Source organism: Engraulis encrasicolus, unplaced genomic scaffold, assembly GCF_034702125.1.
Source record: "Engraulis encrasicolus isolate BLACKSEA-1 unplaced genomic scaffold, IST_EnEncr_1.0 scaffold_25_np1212, whole genome shotgun sequence".
Classification (NCBI taxonomy): Eukaryota; Metazoa; Chordata; class Actinopteri; order Clupeiformes; family Engraulidae; genus Engraulis; species Engraulis encrasicolus.
Window position 1 is genome coordinate 1,479,765 of NW_026945544.1, and position 25,000 is coordinate 1,504,764.

Sequence of the window (25,000 nt, forward strand, 5' to 3'; positions counted from 1 at the left end):
GAGAGGCGGAGACACAGGCCCTAATGAGTGTTTTTGTGGATTCACCTCTCAGCCACCACCAACAGCAGTAGATACAACTGTGAGGATGTGCACGAGCGGGTCGAGCGCGCGTGCGCACGCACACGCACACGCACACGACTAGTAGTGCCTCAGGGTTGTATTAGCGCCGTGAGTTAGGCTTGCCTGGTGCCAGGTTGGCATGGAGAGAGCTTTCCTGGGCGGGCATGGAGCACTAGTCCACCCTACCCTGCGTAAGGGCTGTGCTGTGTGCTCTGCTGCAGCTGGGGTCTTGGCTGGCGTTAGCGCTGAGCTGGTGTTGGACTTGGATAGGTGCTGAGGAGGATAGCTCCTGGCCCAATGACACACACAGATGTTCTCTGGTTGGAGAATGGAGTATAGATAGCTTAACCAGAGAGAGTAGAGAGAGAGAGGTTCCATTGGCCCATTGTTAACTGGTTCTATTATGGCCCCCCTTAGGCAGACCTAGGCAGACCTAAGGACTGTTCTATTCATTGTAGGAGCATTATGACACGCCCCTTTAGGCAGACCGGAACCTGGTCGCGTTAGGTGCCCATAGAAACCTATTATGTTGGCATATCTCTATAGAATATCTCTGGCTTAACCTTCCTTAGCCAGGGCTGGGTTGCGCTAGCCCGAGCTAGTTTTGGCCTTGGATCGGCGAGGGTAGGACAGGGCCTGGCCCACAGTCATACAGAGGCTGCCTCTTCCGGAGGCTTCCATGGAATAGGACTTACCCTACCCTTCCCTGGGCAGGGTTGTGGTCGAGATTTTTCCAGTCTCTCTGGTTGTGGTGTGCAGTGCATTGTAGCCCTCTTTGGGTGAGGCTGAGCTAGTTTTGGACTTGGTTAGGCGAGAATAGAACAGGTCCTGGCCCAGAGTTCTACAGAGGTTCCCTAGTTGGGCCATGGGACACAGCTTTCCCTACGCTGTCCTCAGCAGGGGTGTGCTGGGCCTGTGATGAGCTTGCATAGGCGAGGATAGGCCCAGGCCAAAAGACGGACACAGACGTTCCCTGGTTGTGGAATGGAATATTGATTACTCTACCCTGTGCTGTGCTGTGGACTGTGCTGTGGACTGCGCTGTGCTGTGTTGTGGCTGTTTTGTGTATTTGCTGTGTATTTGCTGTGTATGTGCTGTGTATTTGCTGTGTATTTGCTGTGTATGTGCTGTGTATTTGCTGTGTATTTGCTGTGTATTTGCTGTGTATTTGCTGTGTATTTGCTGTGTATGTGCTGTGTATGTGCTGTGTATGTGCTGTGCTGTGCTGTGCTGTGCTGTGCTGTGCTGTGCTGTGCTGTGCTGTGCTGTGCTGTGCTGTGCTGTGCTGTGCTGTGCTGTGCTGTGCTGTGCTGTGCTGTGCTGTGCTGTGCTGTGGCTGTGCTGTGGCTGTTTTGTGTATTTGCTGTGCTGTGCTGTGCTGTGCTGTGCTGTGCTGTGCTGTGCTGTGCTGTGCTGTGCTGTGCTGTGCTGTGCTGTGCTGTGCTGTGCTGTGCTGTGCTGTGCTGTGCTGTGCTGTGCTGTGCTGTGCTGTGCTCTGACTGCAGTCCTCTCTCCGGGCTTGCTGGGCCGGTTCCTCTCCGCACGCTCGTTTCAGGCACTTCAGAAGCACCAGCCAAAAATAATACAGGCGTCCCTCAAAGCCCTTCCAAGAGCTCGGGCCAACATGATTTAAAAATATGGTTAAGAGGATAGCTAGCCTGGGCCGCACTGCTCTGGCTGCACTGGCAGGCTTGCTGAAGATAATTAAAAACACAGACCTGTTTGAATGTTTACACTGATGGCCAGACAACAAAAAATACAGTAAGAGAGAGATGGGGGGGGGGGGAGAGAAGGAGGGAGTGAGGGAGAGAGAGAAAGAGAGAGAGGGAGAGCAAAGGAAATGCAGCGGGAAACAGAGTGATTTGTGACATTTTGTATGTGCATGAATCACATTCAATATGACAGCTGGGTGATCTCATGGTTGTGCAAACAATGAGTAGCCTCAAGTTTGTCCCTTGCGAGGCACTGTAGCTTGACACATGGAGCAGGGAATGGGTTTTCCTTGAGAGCACCTGGATATTTCGCATCCATGTATCTTTTCGTTCATGGAGTGAAAAAAATAAGACGTTTTTCCAAATGTGTTCTTTGCTCCTGATGGCTTGAGTGAGGTATGGCATCCTTCGCTATCATAAATCATTAGTGATTTCTGTACTATATAATAATAGTAATTTGAGCAAATGCAATTACTGGAGGTTATAGAACTTAAGTATATCAGGAATATACACATCAACACTAAAAGTGTATAGGCCTTTTCCTCACACATGTGTTATGTTTAAGCATGCATGTACAAGAAAAGGTATTGTATAAACTTTAATTGATGTCTATCCCTGATATTGTCTAAGGGTGCCTTGTACTTAAGTACTACTTATTACTACTTAAGTGTTTTTGGGAAACTCAGCCGAAGACAATATTATAAGAGTTACCAGCAGGGACAGCCAGATGAAGGTAGATATTTGAGTAGAAGGAGACAAATGCAAGCAGACTCATAGAGTCAACTCCATCTGTCAGGCACAGACACACAGCCACTGCCACACCAACACACCAACACGCATGCACATTATGTGTTTTCTCTGGGTTTCTGGTAATGTGTGGAATGATCAAAATTTGAGAATAGCATAACATATGAATCTAGAAACCACCACTTATTTTCACATAGTAAATGTACTTTCATTACCAGACAGTGAATCAGTAACTATAAGTTACTGTAAGTAACTCTATTTTTTGATTGTTAATAATATAATCGTGAAACATGTAATCTGTTATTTCCCGTTACTGGCCTGCTCTCTGAACTCTTCATACAGTATTTTGCTTGGAAGGTGGGGTGATCCATCACCCCAACTACTTTCAGTGCAGAGCGGGTCAGTCTGTTGATTTGGGACTTTACTTTTACTGTTAGATTTCCAAACCCAAGTGATTGTATCATAGGCATGCATAGATCTAGGAACAGACTTGGTGGTGCTAAAGCACCTGCCCCTTCGCAGTATTGGACGAAAAAAGGCCCTTTTTGAAAGTTCCCTTTTTATTTTGTCACAATGTGTTCCATATTGGCATGATCGTCTACAGTAGAAATTCTTGAGATCAAAAGCATGTGACAATTCCCCCTGATTCCCCCCTAGTTTATAATTCAAGGGTGGGGAATCTAACTCATGTCTCAAGGGGCCAATAGGTCTTTGTCTACATATCAAATTCGGGTGTGTATTTAAATTAGTTCACATTTAAGTACATTACACTTTGTTCGGATAATGAAACATAACTTTTAAGGAAACTTGTAATACAAAACCCACCTGTATTGTAATGTACTGGGAAATTTGTGTGGTGAGGCATAGAAGTTTTATTTTTTTTACCCAATCTACCAGTATTTTCACTCTTGAGAAATAAACCCTCATTTTTAAATGAAAAGTCAGTGAAAATAGGCACCTGAACTAAATTAAGTGGGAAATATGTGTGACGTGCCCTTTGAACTACAGTGCCCTCCATAATTATTGGCACCCCTGGTTGAGATGTGTTAAAAGCCTCAAAATAAATTCAGTGTTTATTGCAGAAGAATACTGTCACACTGAAAATTGTAGGAAAATGTAGCCTTCAACTCAAATGAATTGTAAGAAAATAAAAAAATCCCTGACTAACAAATATTTTTTTTTCATTAAATCACCTGTTCCACAATTATTGGCATCCTTAACAATTCCCAGGAAATAAATATAATTGAAGCATTTTTGTCATTTCTACAGTAGTTTACAAAGTTTACCAGAGTATGCAGGAACATTTAATTAGTAATTCATCACTTCCTGTTTCCCTGGGGTATAAATATGACGTGACACCGAGGCCATTTCTCTTATCCACTCTTAAACATGGGAAAGACAAAGGAACACAGCATACAAGTGAGGCAGATGTGCGTCGACCTTCACAGGTCAGGCAGAGGCTACAAGAAGATTGCCACTCAACTGCAGCTGCCCATATCCACTGTGAGAGGAATAATTAAGAAGTTCAAAACAACTGGAACAGTGGTAAACAAGCCTGGATGAGGACCCAAGTTTATTTTGCCACCACGCACAGTGAGGAGGATGGTAAGAGAAATCAAAAGATCTCCAAAGCTCACTGTTACAGAATTACAACAAATGGTAGCATCCTGGGGTCACAAAGTCTCCAAATCAACCATCAGGCGCTGTCTACACGCCAACAAGCTGTTTGGGAGGCATGCACGGAGAAAACCTTTCCTCACTCACAATCATAAACGCAAGCGTCTGGAGTTCGCCAAGCGGTATTGGGGCTTCAACTGGGACCGTGTGCTTTGGTCAGATGAGACAAAGATTGAGCTTTTTGGCAACAAATACTCTAAGTGGGTCTGGCGTACCACGAAAGATGCGCATGCTGAAAAGCACCTCATACCCACTGTGAAGTATGGGGGTGGGTCAGTGATGCTGTGGGGCTGTTTCGCTTCCAAAGGCCCTGGGAACCTTGTTAGGGTGCATGGCATCATGAATGCTTTGAAATACCAGGACATTTTAAATCAAAATCTGTTGCCCTCTGCCCGAAAGCTGAAGCTGGGTCGTCACTGGGTCTTTCAGCAAGACAATGACCCTAAACATATGGCCAAATCTACACAGAAATGGTTCACCAGACACAAAATCAAGCTCCTCCCATGGCCATCTCAGTCCCCTGACCTCAACCCCATTGAGAACCTGTGGGGTGAGCTGAAGAGGAGAGTACAGAGGAGAGGACCCAGGTCTCTGGATGATTTAGAGAGATTCTGCAAAGAGGAATGGCTGAAGATCCCTCTTTCTGTCTTTTCCCATCTTGTGAAACATTATAGGAGAAGATTAGGTGCTGTTTTGTTGGCAAAAGGGGGTTGTACAAAATATTAACACCAGGGGTGCTAATAATTGTGACACACATTATTTGATGTCAAATAATTATTTCTTTATGTGGGATTTTTTCCCCACTGAATAAATGCACTTGTATTGAAGGTTGGATTTTTCTCTTTTTTTCCATTAAGGTCCCATATTATTTAGAAAAAAAATAAAATAATTGGAAGCTAAAAACACATCTCAACCAGGGGTGCCAATAATTATGGAGGGCACTGTATATAAGAATTTTGTATAAAAACTTTTCCTATAAATATATTTACCTCACAGTCATTTTCATGTTCAATTTATCAAAATATTAGCAAATTAGCCTAGGCGTTTTTAGTGTAAATTGGTTCAAATAAGAAATGCATGATAAATATGATAAAGCTACTGTTCTGCAAAGGTTATCATACAATTCATAAACTGGACATATATAGCAATAATAAAATACCAACAAGACTTTGCCCACCCTTTCGATTGCGATCGGTGGTCTGGCTCATGGACTAATAGTATATGCATGATCATGTGATTTGACATTGGACATTACTGAAGCTTTGTAATTTTGTTTTTGAAGCCATACTCCGGTGGTGCAGTCATATGTGACACTGTGAGTTCATGTATGGATTAATTTTGTGTTCAATGTTGCGCTCCGCTCATATTACTTTGTTTTGTCATTTTCTTAAGTGGCCTCTGCTGTATGTGTGAGTTTGGGCGGCACCAGCCAACATACCTGTCTGAAAATCGACACGGTCATAACAAGTTTTGTTTTCCCTCCCCTAAAAAAATGTTATGTTTTAATCCCAGAGTACCAGAGTACCAACAGACGATACAAATAAGAATGTGTCTCCAACGGTATGTTATGTCAGATTTTCTTTAGGCAAGTTTTTTCCCCATAAGGCCTCCAGCCAAAAACTTCTGGCAGCAGACCACGAAAGTGCTCGGGTGCCCATCAATTAAACGTCAATTGTCTCATGAAGGTGATTTGAAAACTTAAAAATCCCATATTTTGCCCTTTTAAACAAATCATTCATTGACTGCATCGACAAACTTACGTTGCCTGGAACGAAAGGCCTGGGCAATATGGGCCATTTTAGATACGGCCAAAAGACTGATCTTCGTGCCTTACCTCAATTCCATGACAATCACCAAAATCCCATCCCATTAATTGCCCGGTCCTCTACTTGAAACAAAGAGGACAAAATAGCTTAAGTATGTGTGCATGAGTATGTGCACTTGCGTGCCTTGCGGCAGTTAGCATGGGCAACTGAAAATGCACTCTAAAACGCTCTTTAATGCCTTAATGCTCGAGTTCCCCGTGTGTCCAGTCCTAATACAAACGGGAAAAAAAAGGAAAAGGAGAAAAAAACAGAAACCCATTTCGGCACCAAGCAAGCAGGACTGGCTTCACATCTCTTCCAAGCTCCCAGGGGCCGAAAGCTGCTGCAGTGTGGAGTGGTGGAGGACACCCCCAACCCAACCCCCCAACAGTGATCAAGGGGCCCTTTGCTTCAATAGCTTTCAAAATTAGGGGTCCGAAAAACCCAAAAGGGCCAAACCATCAGCTTTCTTATCGTGTGTGTGTGTGTGTGTGTGTGTGTGTGTGTGTGTGTGTGTGTGTGTGTGTGTGTGTGTGTGTGTGTGTGTGTGTGTGTGTGTGTGTGTGTGTGTGTGTGTGTGTGTGTGTGTGTGTCTCCGAGGAGGTTTGCTTTTTGTAGAGGCATATGGGAGATAAGGGAAAAAGGGGGGCTTCAAAAGGAGGCGCACATGTGGTCCGCTCGGAGCTGCGGCGGCCAATCAAAGGCATACCTCCACTCTCCACTGAGCAGGGGGGCTCCACCAGCCACTCTTAATGACTCGCAATCAGCACAGCGGCACTGGCTAGGCAATGGATGGTGTGAGTATGTGTGTGTAGTGTGTGTGTGTGTGTGTGTAGTGTGCATGCAATGGGGGGTGGATAATGAGCAGGCAGAATGCTTAAGGGTGTGTGTGTGTGTGTGTGTGTGTGTGTGTGTGTGTGTGTGTGTGTGTGTGTGTGTGTGTGTGTGTGTGTGTGTGTGTGTGTGTGTGTGTGTGTGTGTGTGTGTGTGTGTAGAGGGGTGGGCTGGAGGGCTACCATGTGTGTTCTGGGGACTGAAGTCATTTGGGGTAATTACACAAAACAACCCCCTCAAAACTTCCCTCGCTCACAGCTCTGTGTTCAGAGGCGCGCGCGCACACACGCGCACACACACACACACACACACACCCCATCCCACCCCCACCTCTCAAGCCTAAGCTATCCATCCGTCTCTGCCCACACACACACACACACACACACACACACACTGACCAAATCCTGACCACAAATGACCTGAACGTCCCTGCAGCAACAAGGGTAGTCAAGAAGAAAGACTAAAAGAAACTGAATGGAAGAAAGATGGAGCAGAGGAGGATCTGAGAGAAGTGAGGGAAGGACAAAAGAGTGCGTGCATGGAGTGTTGACACAGACATGGATGGAAATCGAACAGCGAACAGATCATTCCTGAGTGTGACGACATCTGGGGGGAAAAATGAATGTGTGTGTGTGTGTGTCTCAGAAGAACCGAGAAATGTGTGCGAAAACGGGTTCGGGAAATGTAACTGTTGCCAGGGTGCTCTGCATTGTCGTGCGTGGTGGGGCGATTTCAGTGAAGGTGTGCATGCATTGCATTGGCTGTTCGAGACGAATCGCACAGTACGTGGCCAGGTCCAGGTGTGTGTGTGTGTGTGTGTGTGTGTGTCTGACAGAGCGCTCACGTGTGTGTGTCTGTGTGAGAGGAAAAGTGTGTGTGTTTCTGTGTGTATGTAAATGTAGTGTAGTGTATGCATGTGAATGTGTGTGCGCACGTTCATCCACCCACGCAATGCACAAGTGTGTGCGTGCGCGCGCGTGTGTGTAAGTGTGTGTGGCTGGTGAGGTAATTCTGGTGGCATTGACATCATTATCTGTGTTACTTTATCCACAGGTCACAGGACAGCTGCTAGTGTAGTGTGCAAGCTATAGAGTGTGAAACCTGCAGGCCAAATGTGGTGCATTTGAGAGAGAGAGAGAGAGAGACAGAGAGAGAGAGAGAGAGAGAGAGAGAGAGAGAGAGAGAGAGAGAGAGAGAGAGAGAGAGAGAGAGAGAGAGAGAGAGAGAGAGAGAGAGAGAATTGTTTTGAATTTTTAAAAGCGCTTTATTTCGAATCAAAAAGCATAAACCCTAAACAGGGACCAACTACCCTAAACAGAAACAAAAACAATCATTCTGTTAAAAGGTGGGAAAACAAAATTTCATCTTGGTCTGTCACAGAGCAGAAACAATCAAAACTACACCATTTGTCTTTAAAATAGTCCATTGCCCCAGTAAGTTTAAAAAAAAAACAAATGTCAGCACTAATTCTGGACCTGATCAGGTTCTTCAGAATATGCATAACATCATCCCCAGTCCCACCTCGAATTAAGTTTTTTCTATTCAAATAGATTGCCAGCTTCGCCACACCAACAACAAAATGTATCATTTCACACTTCGCTCTGTGCCTTTGATTATAAAAGAAACCAACAATAAAACCCTGGTGAGAAAAAACTACACCCAATGAAAAAAGCAGAAGGCTCAAAAAAGAAAAGAAAGGGACAAGTCTGGAACATTCCCTAAAACAGTGAAAAACAGTTTCCCTACAGGTGTAGAAAGGACAGGTACTGCTAACCCCAGGGTTGATCGTAGACTTAAAAGCATTGACGGCAATGGCCCCATGTAGGACCCGCCACTGTAAGTCACCAGCTCTTTTCGTTAAAGGAGGTTTGTACAGCGCTCTCCACACAGGTTTTTTCTCCTCAGAGAGCTCCAGCTTATCCCTCCACACAGTATCAGGTCTACCCTTTATCTACGTCTTTATGCAGCACCTTTACCATATTCCTATACAGCACCTTCCCGGTTGCTGAGTACAAGAATATACTATCACACTCAGGAAAACTAAGAGAAGGGCTTGCGAAACCACATTCCCTCACATCAGGTGTAACAAGCATATTAGGAAACATATCATCAGAGAGAGAGAGAGAGAGAGAGAGAGAGAGAGAGAGAGACAGAGAGACATTATGTGCGTGTGCGTGCTTCCAGATCTTCTACAGTAGGGCCAAACATATGCAGACCTACGTACACTGTGTTTTTAACCTTGAGTTTATAGTGTGTCTGTGTGTGTCTGTGTGTGTATGTGTGCGTGCGTGTCTGGATGCTGACCTAGCAAAAGAAAAAAAGCGGGAAAAAAACGTTTCACAGTAGGCCTAGATTGTATGTTGCAGCATAATCTATTGCAGGTCATAAAACCCAGACATACAGACTTTCTAATTCTCTCTTTCCACTTTAAAACACATTTAGACACGCCACACTGATCTGGGAACAGCCTTTTGGCCGGTATAGGCAACCTTACAAGTTTGGTGGAGACAGAGTCTTAGACCTTTCAGACTGTCCAAAACATTTGGCCAATATAATCACAGTAAACCAAGTTAAAACGCAGGGAAAACGCAGGGATGCGAAACGATAAAATGCGGGTGATTTAAAATATTGTACGTACATAGAGAGAGAGAGAGAGAGAGAGAGAGAGAGAGAGAGAGAGAGAGAGAGAGAGAGAGAGAGAGAGAGAGAGAGAGAGAGAGAGAGAGAAACTGTGCTTGTGTGTGTGTGTGTGTGTGTGTGTGTGTGTGTGTGTGTGTGTGTGTGTGTGTGTGTGTGTGTGTGTGTGTGTGTGTGTGTGCTGAAGGGGTGCATCAGGGTCAGCTGAGGGTGAGCTTGCTGGCCTGTGGATGGTAGTTCCTTTGACATATGGAGGCCGCAAACTCACTACCCATTTGCCTTGGCTCTAACGATGCCCAGCAACACTCACAACACCCAAAATCCCAATCCCACACACACCCACACATGTAAACCTCACTGTCTCTCACACCCCCACTCTTAACACACACACACACACCGAAGGTCAGACAGCCTGGCTCATCATAAACCCTCCCACACACACAAACCCCCACACACACCCATGGCGCACACACATACACACACACACACACACACAAATATCACTTTCTGCATTGAAAGACGGCAGACACCCCCCCACCCCACCCCACCCTACACACAAGGCAACGCACGCACCCGCACACACACGCGCACGCACACACAAACACACCCCACAAGCAGGGCGACCGTCATAAACAACAACCAGACACCTTAGAAATATGCTGAGAGCTAGATGGACACCTGGTACAGCAGGATGACAATGCTGTGATGCACAAAAGTATGTACGCACACACACACTCAAGCACTTCTCCTACACACACGTGGACAAAAAGGCACACCACACTTCCAAACCAGCAAAAAGGAGAAAGAGAATTAGAAAGAAAGAGAGAAAGACGGGACATGACAGGATAGGAGAGGGAAAGACAGAAGAGAAGAAAAGAAAAGAAAAAAGAGAAGAGAAGAGAAGAGAAGAGAAGAGAAGAGAAGAGAAGAGAAGAGAAGAGAAGAGAAGAGAAGAGAAGAGAAGAGAAGAGAAGAGAAGAGAAGAGAAGAGAACTTTTCCATGTGGAGTTATTCACATTGACACCAGATGGGTAGTTGAGCATGGGGGGGGGGGGGGGGGGGGGTCCTCACTAGACAGAGGAAGAGAGGAGTCTTTATTTATGTTTTTTTTTTTTTATCTGGTCCTCAAACATAAAGAAGTAGTGATTCTGTCCACCCCAACCCTCACCCCACCTCTGTATGTGTTTTTTTTCTTTCTACATCTTTCTTTTTTGTCTTTTTTTTTCTTCTTCCTTCCCTCCTGTGCGCTTCTCAGGACTGTTAGTGTTTCGCGTCCCACTTCCTCCTTCTTCTCTCTCTCTCTCTCTCTCTCTCTCTCTGTCTTTCTCTCTCCCCGCCGTGATCTAACCCCCCACCCCCCCCCCCCTCTGCGGCCCCCACCCCTGGCCCCTGCCTCGCTGCAGCACAGGAAGTTGTCAATCTTCTGAGCCCCCCCCGATCCCCCACTCCCCCCCACAATCCTATTCCCCCGGCATGCATTCCCCTCCCCCACACCCTCCTACTGCAGTCAGAAACAGACAGACAGGCCGAGAGAGAGAGCGAGAAAGAGGGGGAGAGAGAGAGAGGCACGGTATCTGCATGTATGACAGTATGTCTGTAGGTGCTTGTTGTGCGTGTGTGCGCACAAGTGAAGCAAGAGAATGTGTTTTCTTGTTTAACTAGAATCTTTCTGTAGGTGCAGCAACTGAACACACACAAGTGCACACGCACACACACACACGCACGCACAACGAGGAAGGAAAAAAAAATGGAGGTTGGAAGCTAGACGTGAGTGCAGACAGATCTCATTGCTTGGTGGCTCTCGGTGGAGACAGACTCTCTTAAGCCACTCTGGACGCTTTGGTCTGTCAGCTGGCCACTAGGCCTTTCAATCACACACACACACACACACACACACACACACACACACACACACACACACACACACACACACACACACACACACACACACACACACACACACACACAAGCGCGCGCGCGCACACACACACACACACACAGACACACACACACACGCGCACAAGTGCTCACGCACACATACAAGCGCACACGCACGCTCTCTCTCTCTGGTCTCTTTTCGTCTGTCGACTGACCACTGGGCCGTTCACCCGCCAGTGCTCCAGTCCAGTCCCGCAGTCGTCCAGTCTAGTCCACTCCGCTGCCTTTCAGACGGCTCTTAAACTAATTACGCCTGAGTTTACGGTGCTGTTAACTGCACTTCCTGATGGAATCATTGGCCAGCCCCCTGCCCTGACTGCTGCTACTCATACGGGGCCCTTTTGCTGCCCTGCCCTGCCCCGCCCTGTCCTGGACGAGCCCTGCCCTGCCCTGCTGTGCCCTGGGTCTGCGAGACACTACAGGCACCCTCTCAGTGCGCCCCCGTAGCTGATCTCAGGCTGGTCAAGACCAGTGTCGGTGCCAGTGAGTCAATGACCTGCATTCATACTGTACACTCACACACACAGACATATAGACACACAGACACACAGACACACACACACACAGACACAGACACACGTGCACGCCTGCATACACGCACGCACTGTAAATTCTCAATGAGTACCCTCCAGACCTCTGTCTGTCTGTCTGTCTGTCTGTCTGTCTTTCCTGATCTGAATGAGCCAAAATAGTCCACGGTGGGGAGAGGGGAGTGGGGTTAAGTATAGGTTGGCTCATGGGGAATCATTTGGGAAGAATGTGCATCCCAGAAGCGGCAGCCAACCCCAACCCCCTTACCCCAAACATAGACGCGCACACACACACACGCACACACACGTGTATACATGCACACACGTGTATACATGCACACACGCGATCACACACACGCGATCACACACACACACTAGGGATGGGATATCGGTATCGGTGTATCGGTATCGGGTTCAGATATCAATATATTTCAGAGATCGGATCGGATCGGAATTTTCCCAAAGTATCGGAATTTTCCCAGTACTGAAATTGAGACAGGTGTAATGTTAATTTGAACTCATAACACTTTTCAGGATGGGATTGTTATTTTTTAACTTGCTTCTTTTTACTTATTAATTGGTTTCCTGGTCTTCTGACTTCCTTTTATGACCAAATATTCATCTTGGGCCTACCTCAAGTTGAAATCCATGCATATATGTGGTTTTGGTATTGGATCGGAGCAGTATCGGTATCGGCAGATACCCAAATTTAGATATCAGGATCGGATCGGAAGTGAAAAAATGTGTATCGGTGCATCCCTAACACACACACTCATGGACTCACTCGCACTCGCGCGCATGTTTATTCTCTGTGGAAAGGTCAATGGCGTGAGTGAGCAAGTGAGCTTCCTAGCCATCTAGCTAGCCAGCTAACTTCAGCCTCACTTCTCTTGCCCAAGGGCAGCCAGTAGGCATGCACAGACAACCGCCACCCAAACTCCCACCCCTGCACCGCGCACTCACCCCCACACCCCCGAAAAAAAAACAACAGAACGCCAACTCCATGAGGTAGCATGCTGAAGTGTCAGCAGCACACATGCTCACACACACAGTACACACACACACACACACACACACAGGCATGGATGCATGCACACCGTCATATTCTCTCTCCCAACGTGTGTGCACAGATACACACGCACACACACCTGCCATCCACACAACTGCATTACCAGTTACCACCATAAGAAAACTACAGCACTGGACAACCACCCACCCCCCCCCACCCCCCCCCCACCCACCCCCACCCCCAAACTCCCTCCCTCCCTCCCTCCTGACTTTACAGTGTTTTTGTTTCAGATGCGTAATGACATTATGTGGCCTCTGGACAATCAATCAGAGCAGTAGCAGCAGCAGCAGTAGTAGAAGCAGCAGGGGGAAGCTTTGGCAACCGTGTCTCTCTACCCAGACCTGCACTGCTAAAGACAGACAGACAGACAGACAGACAGACAGACAGACAGACAGACAGACAGACAGACAGACAGACAGACCGGGGAAGATGATGAGACCTGGAGGATTCTTCTACTCTCCCTCCCCTCCCCTCCTCTCGCTCTCTCTCTCTCTTTCTCCCTTCCTTCACCTCTCTGTCTGTCTTGTCAGTCGTTCTTTCCGTCAGCCTCTTTATCATTCTGTCAATCTGTCTTTCCTTCAGTCTGCATCCCTCTTTCTCTCTCTCTCCTACTACCACTACTACTCTGCCCCACTCTCTCACCCCCCCCTCTCTCTCTCCCTCTCTCCCACTCTTTTCTTCGCTCCCCCTCCCTCTCTCTCTCTACCTCTTCCTTCCTCTCCCCTGCCCTGCTCCCCTGTTCCCCTCCTCCCTAACCCCCTCCCCTCCCCTCCCTTCCCCTCCGGGCGGCAGTAAATCACGGTGGCAGTTAGCTAGGAAGCAGCTGCCAATGATAGTTTTACTGGCGGGAGCAGGAAGTCACCTTGTGACCCGGCCTGCTGCGCCGCATCTCCTGTGGCTCTGGCAAAAAGGGGACAGACACACGGCACGGTGCAGTGTAGTGTAGACACACACACACACACACACACACACACACACACACACACACACACACACAGACACACACACACACAGCCTAGTGCCAGTCATCAGCCACCACACACCACAACCACAACAGCAGCAGCAGTGTGGTAGTCTGGTCAAGACACGGCAGGAAACCTGGCTCTTCTGTTGTATAGTGTGTGTGTCTGTGTGTGTATGTGTGTGTGTGTGTGTGTGTGTGTGTGTGCGCGTGTGTAAGCAAACACACACGCACGCACGCACGCACGCACACACAGACACACAGACACACAGACACACAGACACACACACACACACACACACACACACACACACACACACACACACACACACACACACACACACACACACACACACACACACACACACACACACACACACACACACACACACACACACACACACACAAAAGCCCATCACTCTGTCCGGGAGCAGAAGGGCCACGGGACAAAAATAGCCACAAGGCCCCAGCCCTTTCTGGGACAATTCACACGCTTCCAGAAATAAAAGGAAGGGAGGTCGGAGAGGAAGACAGCGACACACACAAGACACAAAGCGCACACACACACACACACACACACACACACACAAAGCGCACGCACACACACACAAAGCGCATGCGCGCGCGCGCGCACACACACACACACACACACAAAACGAGAGGAAACGATGAGACGAAGAAGAAAAACAAACTCTGAAGCCAACTTCCATCCTTCCTATCTCCTTGGAGTATTATCACAGGTCAACTGTGTGTCCACTCCGGAAGGCATGCCAGAGGCATTTTGTGTCAGCTCTACAGGCTCCCGACTCATTAGGCAAAGAACAAAAGACGGCGGAATCGGAGGGGAGGGGAGGAATGTAAACAAACGGAGGAAATAAACAAGCAAAAATAAACACGTAAATAAATGCTTACCGTGAATACGTCATCGTCACCCAACTCAGCCTCGTTTTGGAGTGTGGAGGAGGAAGTGGTAGAGCCTGAAAATGCGTACAAACAAACAAACAAACACACACACAAATGAACAAACAGACAGATGAAGAAACAAACACAACTAAAACATCACTACACTGCAACACTTTGCAAATGAGCTTAAAGGAACACTGCTTGGTTGCAGACTGAAAAAATAAATAGGAATAAACTAAATACATGAATTAAATTAAATGCAACAAATAGTACTTGGTAATCAAATTCCAGATGCAAACAGTTAAGAAGTCATGAAGTCTGAGGAACTCAACAGGATTAATTAAAAGTATATATTATGTAAGGGTTAACGTTCGGCGAGAAGGTCGCTACCGTGGAATAGCAGCACGACAGAGAGAATGTTTAGACCCCGACGCGGAGCGGAGGGGTCTTGTTCTCTCTGAAGTGCTGCTATTCCACAAAGCGACCGACTCGCCGAAAGTTAACCCGCTTATTATATGGATATACTTAAATGATTCACACATGCGGGGACATTTCTTTAGACATATTTAATGTTAAGATTGTTGCTGCGCAAAACAAAACATTGCCGTTGTGGAACACCGCTAGGCAACAGCTAGGTAGGCTAGCCAGGACAACAGGTGTTGTCTATCACAGCAGCTGATTAGAGTGACAAAAGACCGGACCCCCTGCGGAGTGATATGAAACATTCGCTTTAGCCACTGACTTGTATACAAGCCAGTGGCTTTAGCAGTGAACGTCTTGTTGCCATTGACAGCGGTAGCCAGGACAACGGGTGCTGTCTATCACAGCAGCTGATTAGAGTCTTGTTGAAAAGTCGCTTTAGCAGTGAAAAGTCTTGTTGCCATTGACAGCGGTCTGTTATAGACCAACCCGTCCGTTATCGAAAAATAACAGACGTCCGAACGTTGGGGAGCCCCGTTGAAATGAATGGAGCATTCGACAGATGACGTCACAACCATATAATAATTAGGGATAACACTTAAAGTACTGTATTTGAAACACCACACTGCACACACTAAACTTAAGGTGACCTATCCACAACCAGGAAATTGGAGGGGCACACTAAATTGACTTGTAGATGCAATGTGATTATTGGAGAAATTCCTTTTGGCTAAACTTGATTATTTATGTTTTAGAGGGTGTTGTGGGGGGTTAACTTCTCTCCCCTTCTAGCTCCCCACTGCAAATCATATCTTATGCCCGCAGCGCCTTGTCCTCCAGAGCTGCCTTGGGGTGAGAGGTGGGGGGTGTAAGGGGAGAGGAGGTGAGCTGAAGCAGCCAATATGCGTTCCAATAGGCAACCTTGCATCCTCCACTTGTTTGTGGCCTCGTACCAGGAAGTAATACGTCGTGATGACATCACTGGCATCTCGCAAAAGCTCAATTGTTCAGTCATTTTCTCATTTACAAACTGGACGGTGAATGAAGAATAGTCCCCCAAAAATGGTTGTGGTTAGGCTGACAGCGGGGAATCGTAATTGCTTTCTCCATGGAGGCGGGGCATCAGCTAAACGTGAGGCCACAAGCACAAGTGGAGGACTCAAGGTCGCATATTGGAATGCAGCCTTTATGTCCAGGAGGAGAGGTGCCAACATGGCTGTCTATCCAGCCTGGCCCGCCTGTCTGCCAGTCACTCATCCCTGGGAACAGAGGGACCTTGGGGTGCCTGAGGAGCATGGGTCACTGCTGGAGCGAGGTTGCTTGATGGATGGATGTAATGGAGCCCACTCTCTCCCTCTCTCTCTCTCCCTCTCTCTTTTTCTCTGGGCTGCCACTGCTAAACATATCGCTCCCTGTCCTGGCCAGGCCCAGCCCGGCCCTATGCCTGCCTGCATTGTCAACATGCTGACTTATTTTCTCACTCGCTCATGCCGATGGCTGTGCATGCTCACTGTCTTTCCCTTGCAGGCACGCTCACAGACACACACACCAAAACTTTGTCTGCATAAAAAATAAAAAACAATATCCATGATGTGAAACACAGCTAGGCACAGAGTAGGCTATGAACACAAAAGCTGAGGGAGAGGGTAGAGAAACATTGCAACAAATCTGCAACCCTAAAATGATCCAAAATCACTAAGTGTGCTACCTGTTAATTGTGGCCAACTATAGCCTATCCCTGAGCTAACTATGCTTTTCAAATGGCACAACAGCTCTGCACAGTGTAGGCACTGCATGTTTACATGAGCACTCGGGTAACAGGACTTGGTTGGCCAAGTGACAAGCAGTATAGGATGCAAACAAAGGGTTTGTATTAGCACCAAGGCTACACACAAACATAGTAGTGGCAGAAGAAAATTCACCAAAAGCGAACATACAGATGACAACAATCCCTAGATCATAAGCTTTTTACATCATTACACATTCACAAGGCCAACCAGTCCCTATCCCTGAATTAACTAGGCCTTTGAAATGATAGAAAAGCCAGGCACATTTGCAGCACTGTATGTTTACATACAAACTAAAGATCTGACTAATGCTGATTGCTGAACCTCATGGAGTTGACCTGTCTTTAATCTAATCTAGTCTTTTCACACGTTCCAGTCGAGATTGAGGAGGAGAAGGAAGGTAGAGAACTAACGGCTGTGATACATGTACGTATTTTCCACACGCTCTCAACCTGCTCGCTCGCCTCGTGTGGTGACGTAGCATCAGTTTCCCAGTCAAATTAGCTTAGCTTAGCAAATGCTGTGGTCAAACAACCGTCTCTCTTCAATCACAAACACTGTATGTACAAATAAAAATGATGCAACAGGAGCGAATATATTGGACACCTTAACCCAAGTGTCACTTATTTTAAAACCATCTGTGAAAGACGATCGGTAGATTTGACCCCACCGAAATCAAACCAGCCTCCATTTTTAAATATCCCAGTATTGCTGGTGACGCATGTGACGTCATGGCGTTGATGGTTTTTGAAAGCTCTCCCATTGGTTAACGCTTCGCGGTGCCGCTACATTTTTCAACCAAGCTCAACTGTATCGTCCCGCTCGCCCACCGCCCGCCACCCTCGCTTCCCTACGTCACCACCTCTCGCCTCGCTACCGCGTCCCAACGGAAAATAATGGAACTCCACGCTTCTATCGCTTTGGTAGCGCACATGTAAATCAGGCGTAAGGGAAAAAGAGAACAAGAAAGGTAGAAAGGGGGCACTTTCCGGCCCTGCCGTGACCTAACGGTAGGGCACTGGGTTATTACACCGGCGGCCCGGGTTCGATTCCGGCCCGGGTCATTCGCTGCTCCTTCCCCGTCTCTCTCCCCACACTCACTTTCTGTCACAATCTCCACTTTCCCATCAATAAAGGCACAAAAGCCCCTGAAAATTCACTGAAAAAAGGGGGGCACATTCTGTACCTTCCGTCAGGTCCTCCTGAGCTTTGCGCACTCCCCGGTCGAAGGCCCTGGCGTCGGCCGGGCTCTGGAAGCTCAGGCCGCAGCGCCGGTTGTCCACCCTCCAGTGGTGGAAGGTGGGCGTGGCTCGCGTGTAGATCAGGTCCTTCCTCACGAAGCACTCCAGAATCACCTGCCAATCAAAGCACACGCACACAGAAAGTCATACACACACGTACACATGCGCATGCACACACACAGTCATAGGCACGCACGCACACGCACACGCACACGCACACACACACGCACAGTCATAGGCACACACGCACGCACACACAGTCATAGGCACGCACACACACAGTCATAGGCACGCACGCACGCACGCACACACACAGTCATAGGCGCGCACGCACACACACAGTCATAGGCGCGCACGCACACGTACAGACACACACACGTGCATGCTCATAGGCGCACGCACGCACGCACGCACACACACACACACACACACACACGACGGCTTGGATTGGGTTGCCGCCGTCGACTGCGCTTCTGCTGTTATTGGCTCGGCCGGGCTCAAGCTTTGGCTTGGCTTGGCTTGGCCGGCGGACTCCTTCAATTTACATATTCATTCACTTCCAAACCTTCAAAAGCCAGCCACTGAGCAGAGAGAGGCTGCTGCCTTTTCGCTGAATGCTCGGCATTGTCTGCCAACTGGCTATGCACTGTATATATGTGCACCCATGAGGCTGCAGCAGCAGAAAGCTAGAGCTGGGACGAACTGACTGGGAGTCTCAGATCTTTTGGCAGTTCAAAGGGCAGTCTTTACCATCTGCAGCAAGGCTAGGATCTCATCTGGACCCACAGCTAGCTTGGAGTAGCAGCAGCAATAGAGTCTGGCAGACTGGAAGGCGCACACAAGTACGCGGAGGGAAAAATACCGAGCACATTGTTTTTTTTTCTCTATCCCCCTGCCAAAATTTCAAAATGGCAGCAGTGTGTGGCGCCCCGAAATTAGATTTACTTTGATTTTTTTTTTCTTGCTCTTTTTGAAATGTCGGACACGGGGCGAAATTCTAGGAATCTCGGATTTTCTGCCCGAGATCCTGAACCGTCAACAAGGCAGGGATCTGTGTCGTCCCATTAACTCATTTAAGCCATTTAGTTTATTGGTCAAAATTCGCTTAGTACAGTGGAGCAGGGAATCGGTCATTTGACCAGGAGGGGAGAGAGGGGAAAAGAACATGTCCACCCAGGCAATTCAATTCAAAAAGTAGAGGACGCAGACTACAAAACCATTCACAAAAAGGCATCAGTGAAGACCCGGGCTGTTCACTCTGACCCCTTGACACTGGGTGGCATCTATAGTTAGAAGCACTGATGGCACCAGAGATCACATTTTAAACTGAATTCTCAGAATCTCAGCACCATTACAAATCCTTGAAATGTTCTTGGGGTCTTGAAATGTTTACTGCTAGTGCGCTGCCATTACACTGTGAAATAAAAGTTGATCACATTACTAAGGCTAGCCATGACGTAGGAAGGAGGTTAAGAGGGGGAGGGACCAGGGCTATACAGTCTGAGGACCTCCGGAATAAAACTCTCGATAGAAGTTGAGCCCGTGCCAACGTACAAATAAACTCAGGAGAAATAAAAAATAATTCTGCTGTAAAAAGCTTACCGTAAAGAAAGGCAAATTGCATTGGGGTGGGAATGAGGGGGGTCAAACTTAACCTCTTGTTTGACTTTGACTTATGAAATCGGAGGAGAAGGGATAACTATGACACTTAACTAAGTTGCCATGGCAATTGGATGAGAGAGAGGGGGGGGGGGGTCATTGGTCATATCGGTTTGCTCTTGAGGCGCTCACTAACAATGTCAAACTTAATCTCCTGCCTGACTTTATAGAACGGGAGGAGAAGGGATGACAGAGGTCATTGCCATGGTAATGGTGGTGTGTGTGTGTGTGTGTGTGTGTGTGTGTGTGTGTGTGTGTGTGTGTGTGTGTGTGTGTGTGTGTGTGTGTGTGTGTGTGTGTGTGTGTGTGTGTGTGTGTGTGTGTGTGTGTGTGTGTGTGTATTGGGAGGGGGACCAATGTCAAACTTAATGTACTGCCTGACTTTCTGGAATGGGAATAGATGGGATAAGTATGACACTTAGGTCACTTAGGTCAAGGATACTGAGGCTGTTACCATGACAATGGGTTGGATGGGTGGGTGGGGGTGGTCATGAGGTCGTACCTGTTTGTCCTTGAGCCGCTCTCCGTGGATGAGGAAGTTTGGGCGTCCGCCGGTCAGCTCGGGGGGCAGCACCTTGCAGACGCCCACCCTGCTGAGCCCCCCCTCCTGGGCCAGCCAGCCCCCGCTCGAGTCATCCCTCGTCATGACCACCGCTTTGACGCGCACGATGTAGCTGTCACTGCAAACACAAGGCGGAAGAGAGAGAGGAGACAGACACATTTTAATTATTTTGTTTCAGGAGGATCGATACTTTGAAAGCAACAACGCACCCAGGAGGAGACTAGTGTCCCATCATGAAAATACAATGTTTTGGCCCACACACGCACATACAGTACACAGGAAACAGGTTAGAGCCACATACGGAGAGAAAGCAGATACTAAGTCGCATAGGGCACATGTCACAACCTGGGGCAGAGGTTCCCATCAAAACATCTCATCTGAAACCAGCTAACCCACATTGAAAAACACCATCACTATGGCAATGACAATCTGACCTTCCTATGCCGGATCAGGCGGAACTGCCCACTACATCATGACCTCAAGACAGAAAAAGCCCTACGGTTCAAGTACTGTACTGCCATTATGTTCTCTTCAATGCGCAAACATACGCCTTTATTTCACTTTCTGTTTCATTCTCTTGCTCACATCCACCCACCCTGTTCCATGACACACACAAGAGACACTCCCTTGATTGTAGAACCTGCACAACCCCACCCGAGACACACACCACCACCAAGGCTCTAAATTAACACCAGCCAACCAGCCAGATGCTGGGGAAAATTGAGTGTGGTTGGTAGAAAAGAAAACTTGCTAGCCCATTACTGAGTGTGTGTTCGACTAGTAAGATCAATATCTACAAGCCATTTTGGCTGATGATGAAAAATAGTTAATTTAGAGCCTTGCATACCACCAACCCCACACCCACACCTGAGATACACAGCCCATACCCAAGACCTGCACTGTGTGCTGGGCAGTGCAGGCCAGCCCCTTAAGCCATCCCACCCGGGCCCATCCCATCCCTTCCCATCCGCCCGCCCGCCCGCCATGCAGGCAGCGAATACTCCCTCGCTCGGCCTTATAAGGTAATCGGAGCCGGATGGGCTGCTAAATAATTAACCAGGAGGCACTGGGAGGAGAGGAGAGGAGAGGAGAGGAGGAGGAGGACGGGCAGAGGAGGAATGGAGGAGGAGAGAACGGGTCTCAGCACCTGAGAGCCACAAAATCAATAGACACCCACGGCAGCTAAAGTGTGACCCACACAAACACACGTGCACGCACGCACACACACATACGCACACATCCGACACAAAGACGCAAGTTTCTTATATTTGATACATGGACAAATGCACAGATGCACAGACACACACCAATTGATGCATGCAAATACAAATTGTCACATACACACGTGTGTGCGCACACACATGCACACACACACTCAAACAGGGCCCAACAGTAGACATAGTAACGGATAAGGCTGATTATGACGGGAAGTCAGAATAATCCAACACTTACATATAGTTATCCAACAACTGAGAGTAGTGGTGAGCATTGAGGGAGGAGGAGGAGAAGGAGAAGGAGAAGGAGAAGGAGAAGGAGAAGGAGAAGGAGAAGGAGAAGGAGAAGGAGAAGGAGAAGGAGAAGGAGAAGGAGAAGAAGAAGAAGAAGAAGAAGAAGAAGAAGAAGAAGAAGAAGAAGAAGAAGAAGAAGAAGAAGAAGAAGAAGAAAGAAGAAGAAGAAGAAGAAGAAGAAGAAGAAGAAGAAGAAGAAGAAGAAGAAGAAGAAGAAGAAGAAGAAGAAGAAGAAGAAGAAGAAGAGAGCAGAGAGAACCACAGATATCTTTTGTGACTTACACTGACTGATATAATCAAGGCTGAATGTGGGTAGATGACGTGACGTGTACATTTTGCTGTCGCAGGCTCTTAAAATTAAGTAAATTCATGCTTTCAAAATTGTCAATGCTTTAAATGATTAAACTAATGTCGTTGTTGTGAAAAAGTAATATGTAATAAATCCAGAGCTTAAATAAGTATACTTAATTTTGAGTCAAATGTCACATTTGTCCTATGGTGTGACTGAGGCAAGCCTGGTTCTCCATATTAAAACATTTTTAAATAAATAATCAAAGCTCAGTCATTTGTCTAAACAACCCTGGCATGTTTTTCAAGGTGTCTATTTTAGCAAGTGGCAATGCTTAATTTTTTTCCTGTTTTTTTGAGACCGTATGGACTTATGAAACTTTGTCGCAGAAAATAATGTCCTGTGGTGTGACATCATTTTTTTGGTTAATTCTGTGGATAATTATCTATTGTTGAAGCTCCAGCGGTACATAAATTGTGACTTTAGACCCTTAAGAAGCCAATGGCAAGGGTGGATTTTAGATTTTTCTCTCAGAGTTCTTCAGTCAATCAATTATGTTTTGCTACCACAAGATGTATTAGTTTTGTAGTCCTTTGGTGTGACAGCCATAAAATACATTTTGACAATAGTGTATATTTTTCATATTTTTTTTCTTATGTAGATGTATGAAAATGCATCTTACTAAACATGAAATTGTATTTCAGTTGGCAACGACATGGCTTTAAATTAACTCAAAAGCTCAAAAGTCCTATGGTGTGATGGTAAAAGTCCTATGGTGTGATGGTAAAAGTCCTATGGTGTGACACTTTGGAGTATCACACCAAAGGAAGGACAAACAGGTCACACCAATGGACTAGATATTTGAGAAATAGCTTTTAAAACAACTGGTAGTACATTTTTTGTTGTTGTTGTTGTTTGACTAGATAAATATTGTGTATTCAAATTACTTATTCCTTTATTGGCCATTGGAATTTATACTTTGATGCATTGTTGATGAATATTTGCTGTTGATTTTAGATACTGTCAAATGATATAAAATGTCATTAATGGTGCTTTGAAACCATAAAATATAACGGTAACAGTGGAAAGATCAGTGAGAGAGTATATAGAGGAGTATAGATGAATAAAGTATGCTGTGGAGAGCTCAATATACAGCATAGATGTGCTGTCCAGCTTGAGATACCAAACAGGCACTGGCCACTACACACTACAGGTTCAATGGTGTGACAGTCATAGCATACCTACAAAAGTGTGATGGTCATACCAAGGTCACCCTTCAGTATGAGTCTTATGAGCTCTGCAGGTTACATTCAATGACCGCATGGCTGTCATTAAGAGTTACGATAGGCTGATAATCGACGATTCAAAGACTTAGAAGTGTAAAGTGTAGGTCCATATTGACTACAACATTATATTATGATCAAAAGACAAAATAATCATGTTGATATATTTGTTTCAGGCTCAGTTTTGCATTTCTGTCCTTTAGCGTGACATGAATGTCCTACGGTGTGACATGTTTTAAACGCTCAAATATTTGTTTGAGCTAAACAATATGTTTGATAAACACTGAATATTGCATTAGGGAAGAACAAATTATCGTCCATGAAAAGTTAGTATAAATTCGGACAATTTTGAACATTTAAAAGAAAGATATCCCTGTTTTTCCTCGAAGGTTTCTAATAATCTCACATCTAATGGGAAAAAAATACTTAAATGGTAATTTCTCATTAAATTAAGACTTTGCAATAAATATGAAGAGTGTAACAATTTTCATAAAACTCCATCAAGCCATTTCTACATTACTTAATATATTTATTTCTTAACGTCACACCAAAGGACATATTTTCAGCAAATTGCTTTATCAACGTGAATAAATAATCAATGAATAGACCAACATTGTGACCACTTGGATTTTTTGAAAGATTAATTGCTGCACTACGTAGACATATACTTTTTTCCCTCATAAACAATGTTTTGTGAAAAAAATGTTTTTTGCTGCCTATCCGTCATCTACCCATGTATAGTGTCCTACCCTCATATGTAAACCTTTGCTAGTCTGTTTATCCCTTAATATTTGTGTCAGATTCACACAAATGCAGTTCTGGGGTGCTACCTTGCTACTAAAAAGGCACAGCAAGTATGATTGAAATCTGTGTCGGTCGGGTCCCAAAGTGTCTGATTTCACGTGAAATGACCCAAGAGAGAAGAGAGAAGAGAAGCGAGAAAGAGGTGAAGGCAAGTGCATGATCCTAGACTTGTCAGACCAGACTTGGCCCTGTTCCATGTCCTTCTCCCCTCGCTGGCATCAAGACTATTCAGCCATTTTATGACCTTTGTAATACATACAGACAAGCCCTACATTCACAAGACCTGAGGGGGTGGCAGGGAAAACCAAGGTGTGGTGTGCATGTTGTGCGCCGTGTGTGTGTGTGTGTGTGTGTGTGTGTGTGTGTGTGTGTGTGTGTGTGTGTGTGTGTGTGTGTGTGTGTGTGTGTGTGTGTGTGTATGAGAGAGTGACTGTGTGTGCAAGAGTGTATGAAGAGCACGTGCGTGCGTGTGCACTGTGCACTTGTACGTGTGTGTGTGTGTGTGTGTGTGTGTGTGTGTGTGTGTGTGTGAGTGTGTGTGTGAGTGTGTGTGTGAGTGTGTGTGTGAGTGTGT

At 46.5% G+C, this 25,000-nt stretch overlaps 1 protein-coding gene across 1 annotated transcript in view; it reads right to left on the reverse strand.

Moving 5' to 3' along the window:
- spred2b (sprouty related EVH1 domain containing 2b) overlaps window positions 1-25,000 on the reverse strand; it is a 65,373-nt gene that overhangs the window by 12,262 nt on the left and 28,111 nt on the right. The window contains exons 2-4 of the mRNA XM_063192837.1: window positions 20,483-20,660; window positions 18,267-18,435; window positions 14,883-14,947 (exon numbers count right to left, since the gene is read on the reverse strand). Of these exons, the coding sequence (XP_063048907.1) occupies window positions 14,883-14,947; window positions 18,267-18,435; window positions 20,483-20,660 (412 nt within the window). The remainder of the gene's footprint in view (window positions 1-14,882; window positions 14,948-18,266; window positions 18,436-20,482; window positions 20,661-25,000) is intronic.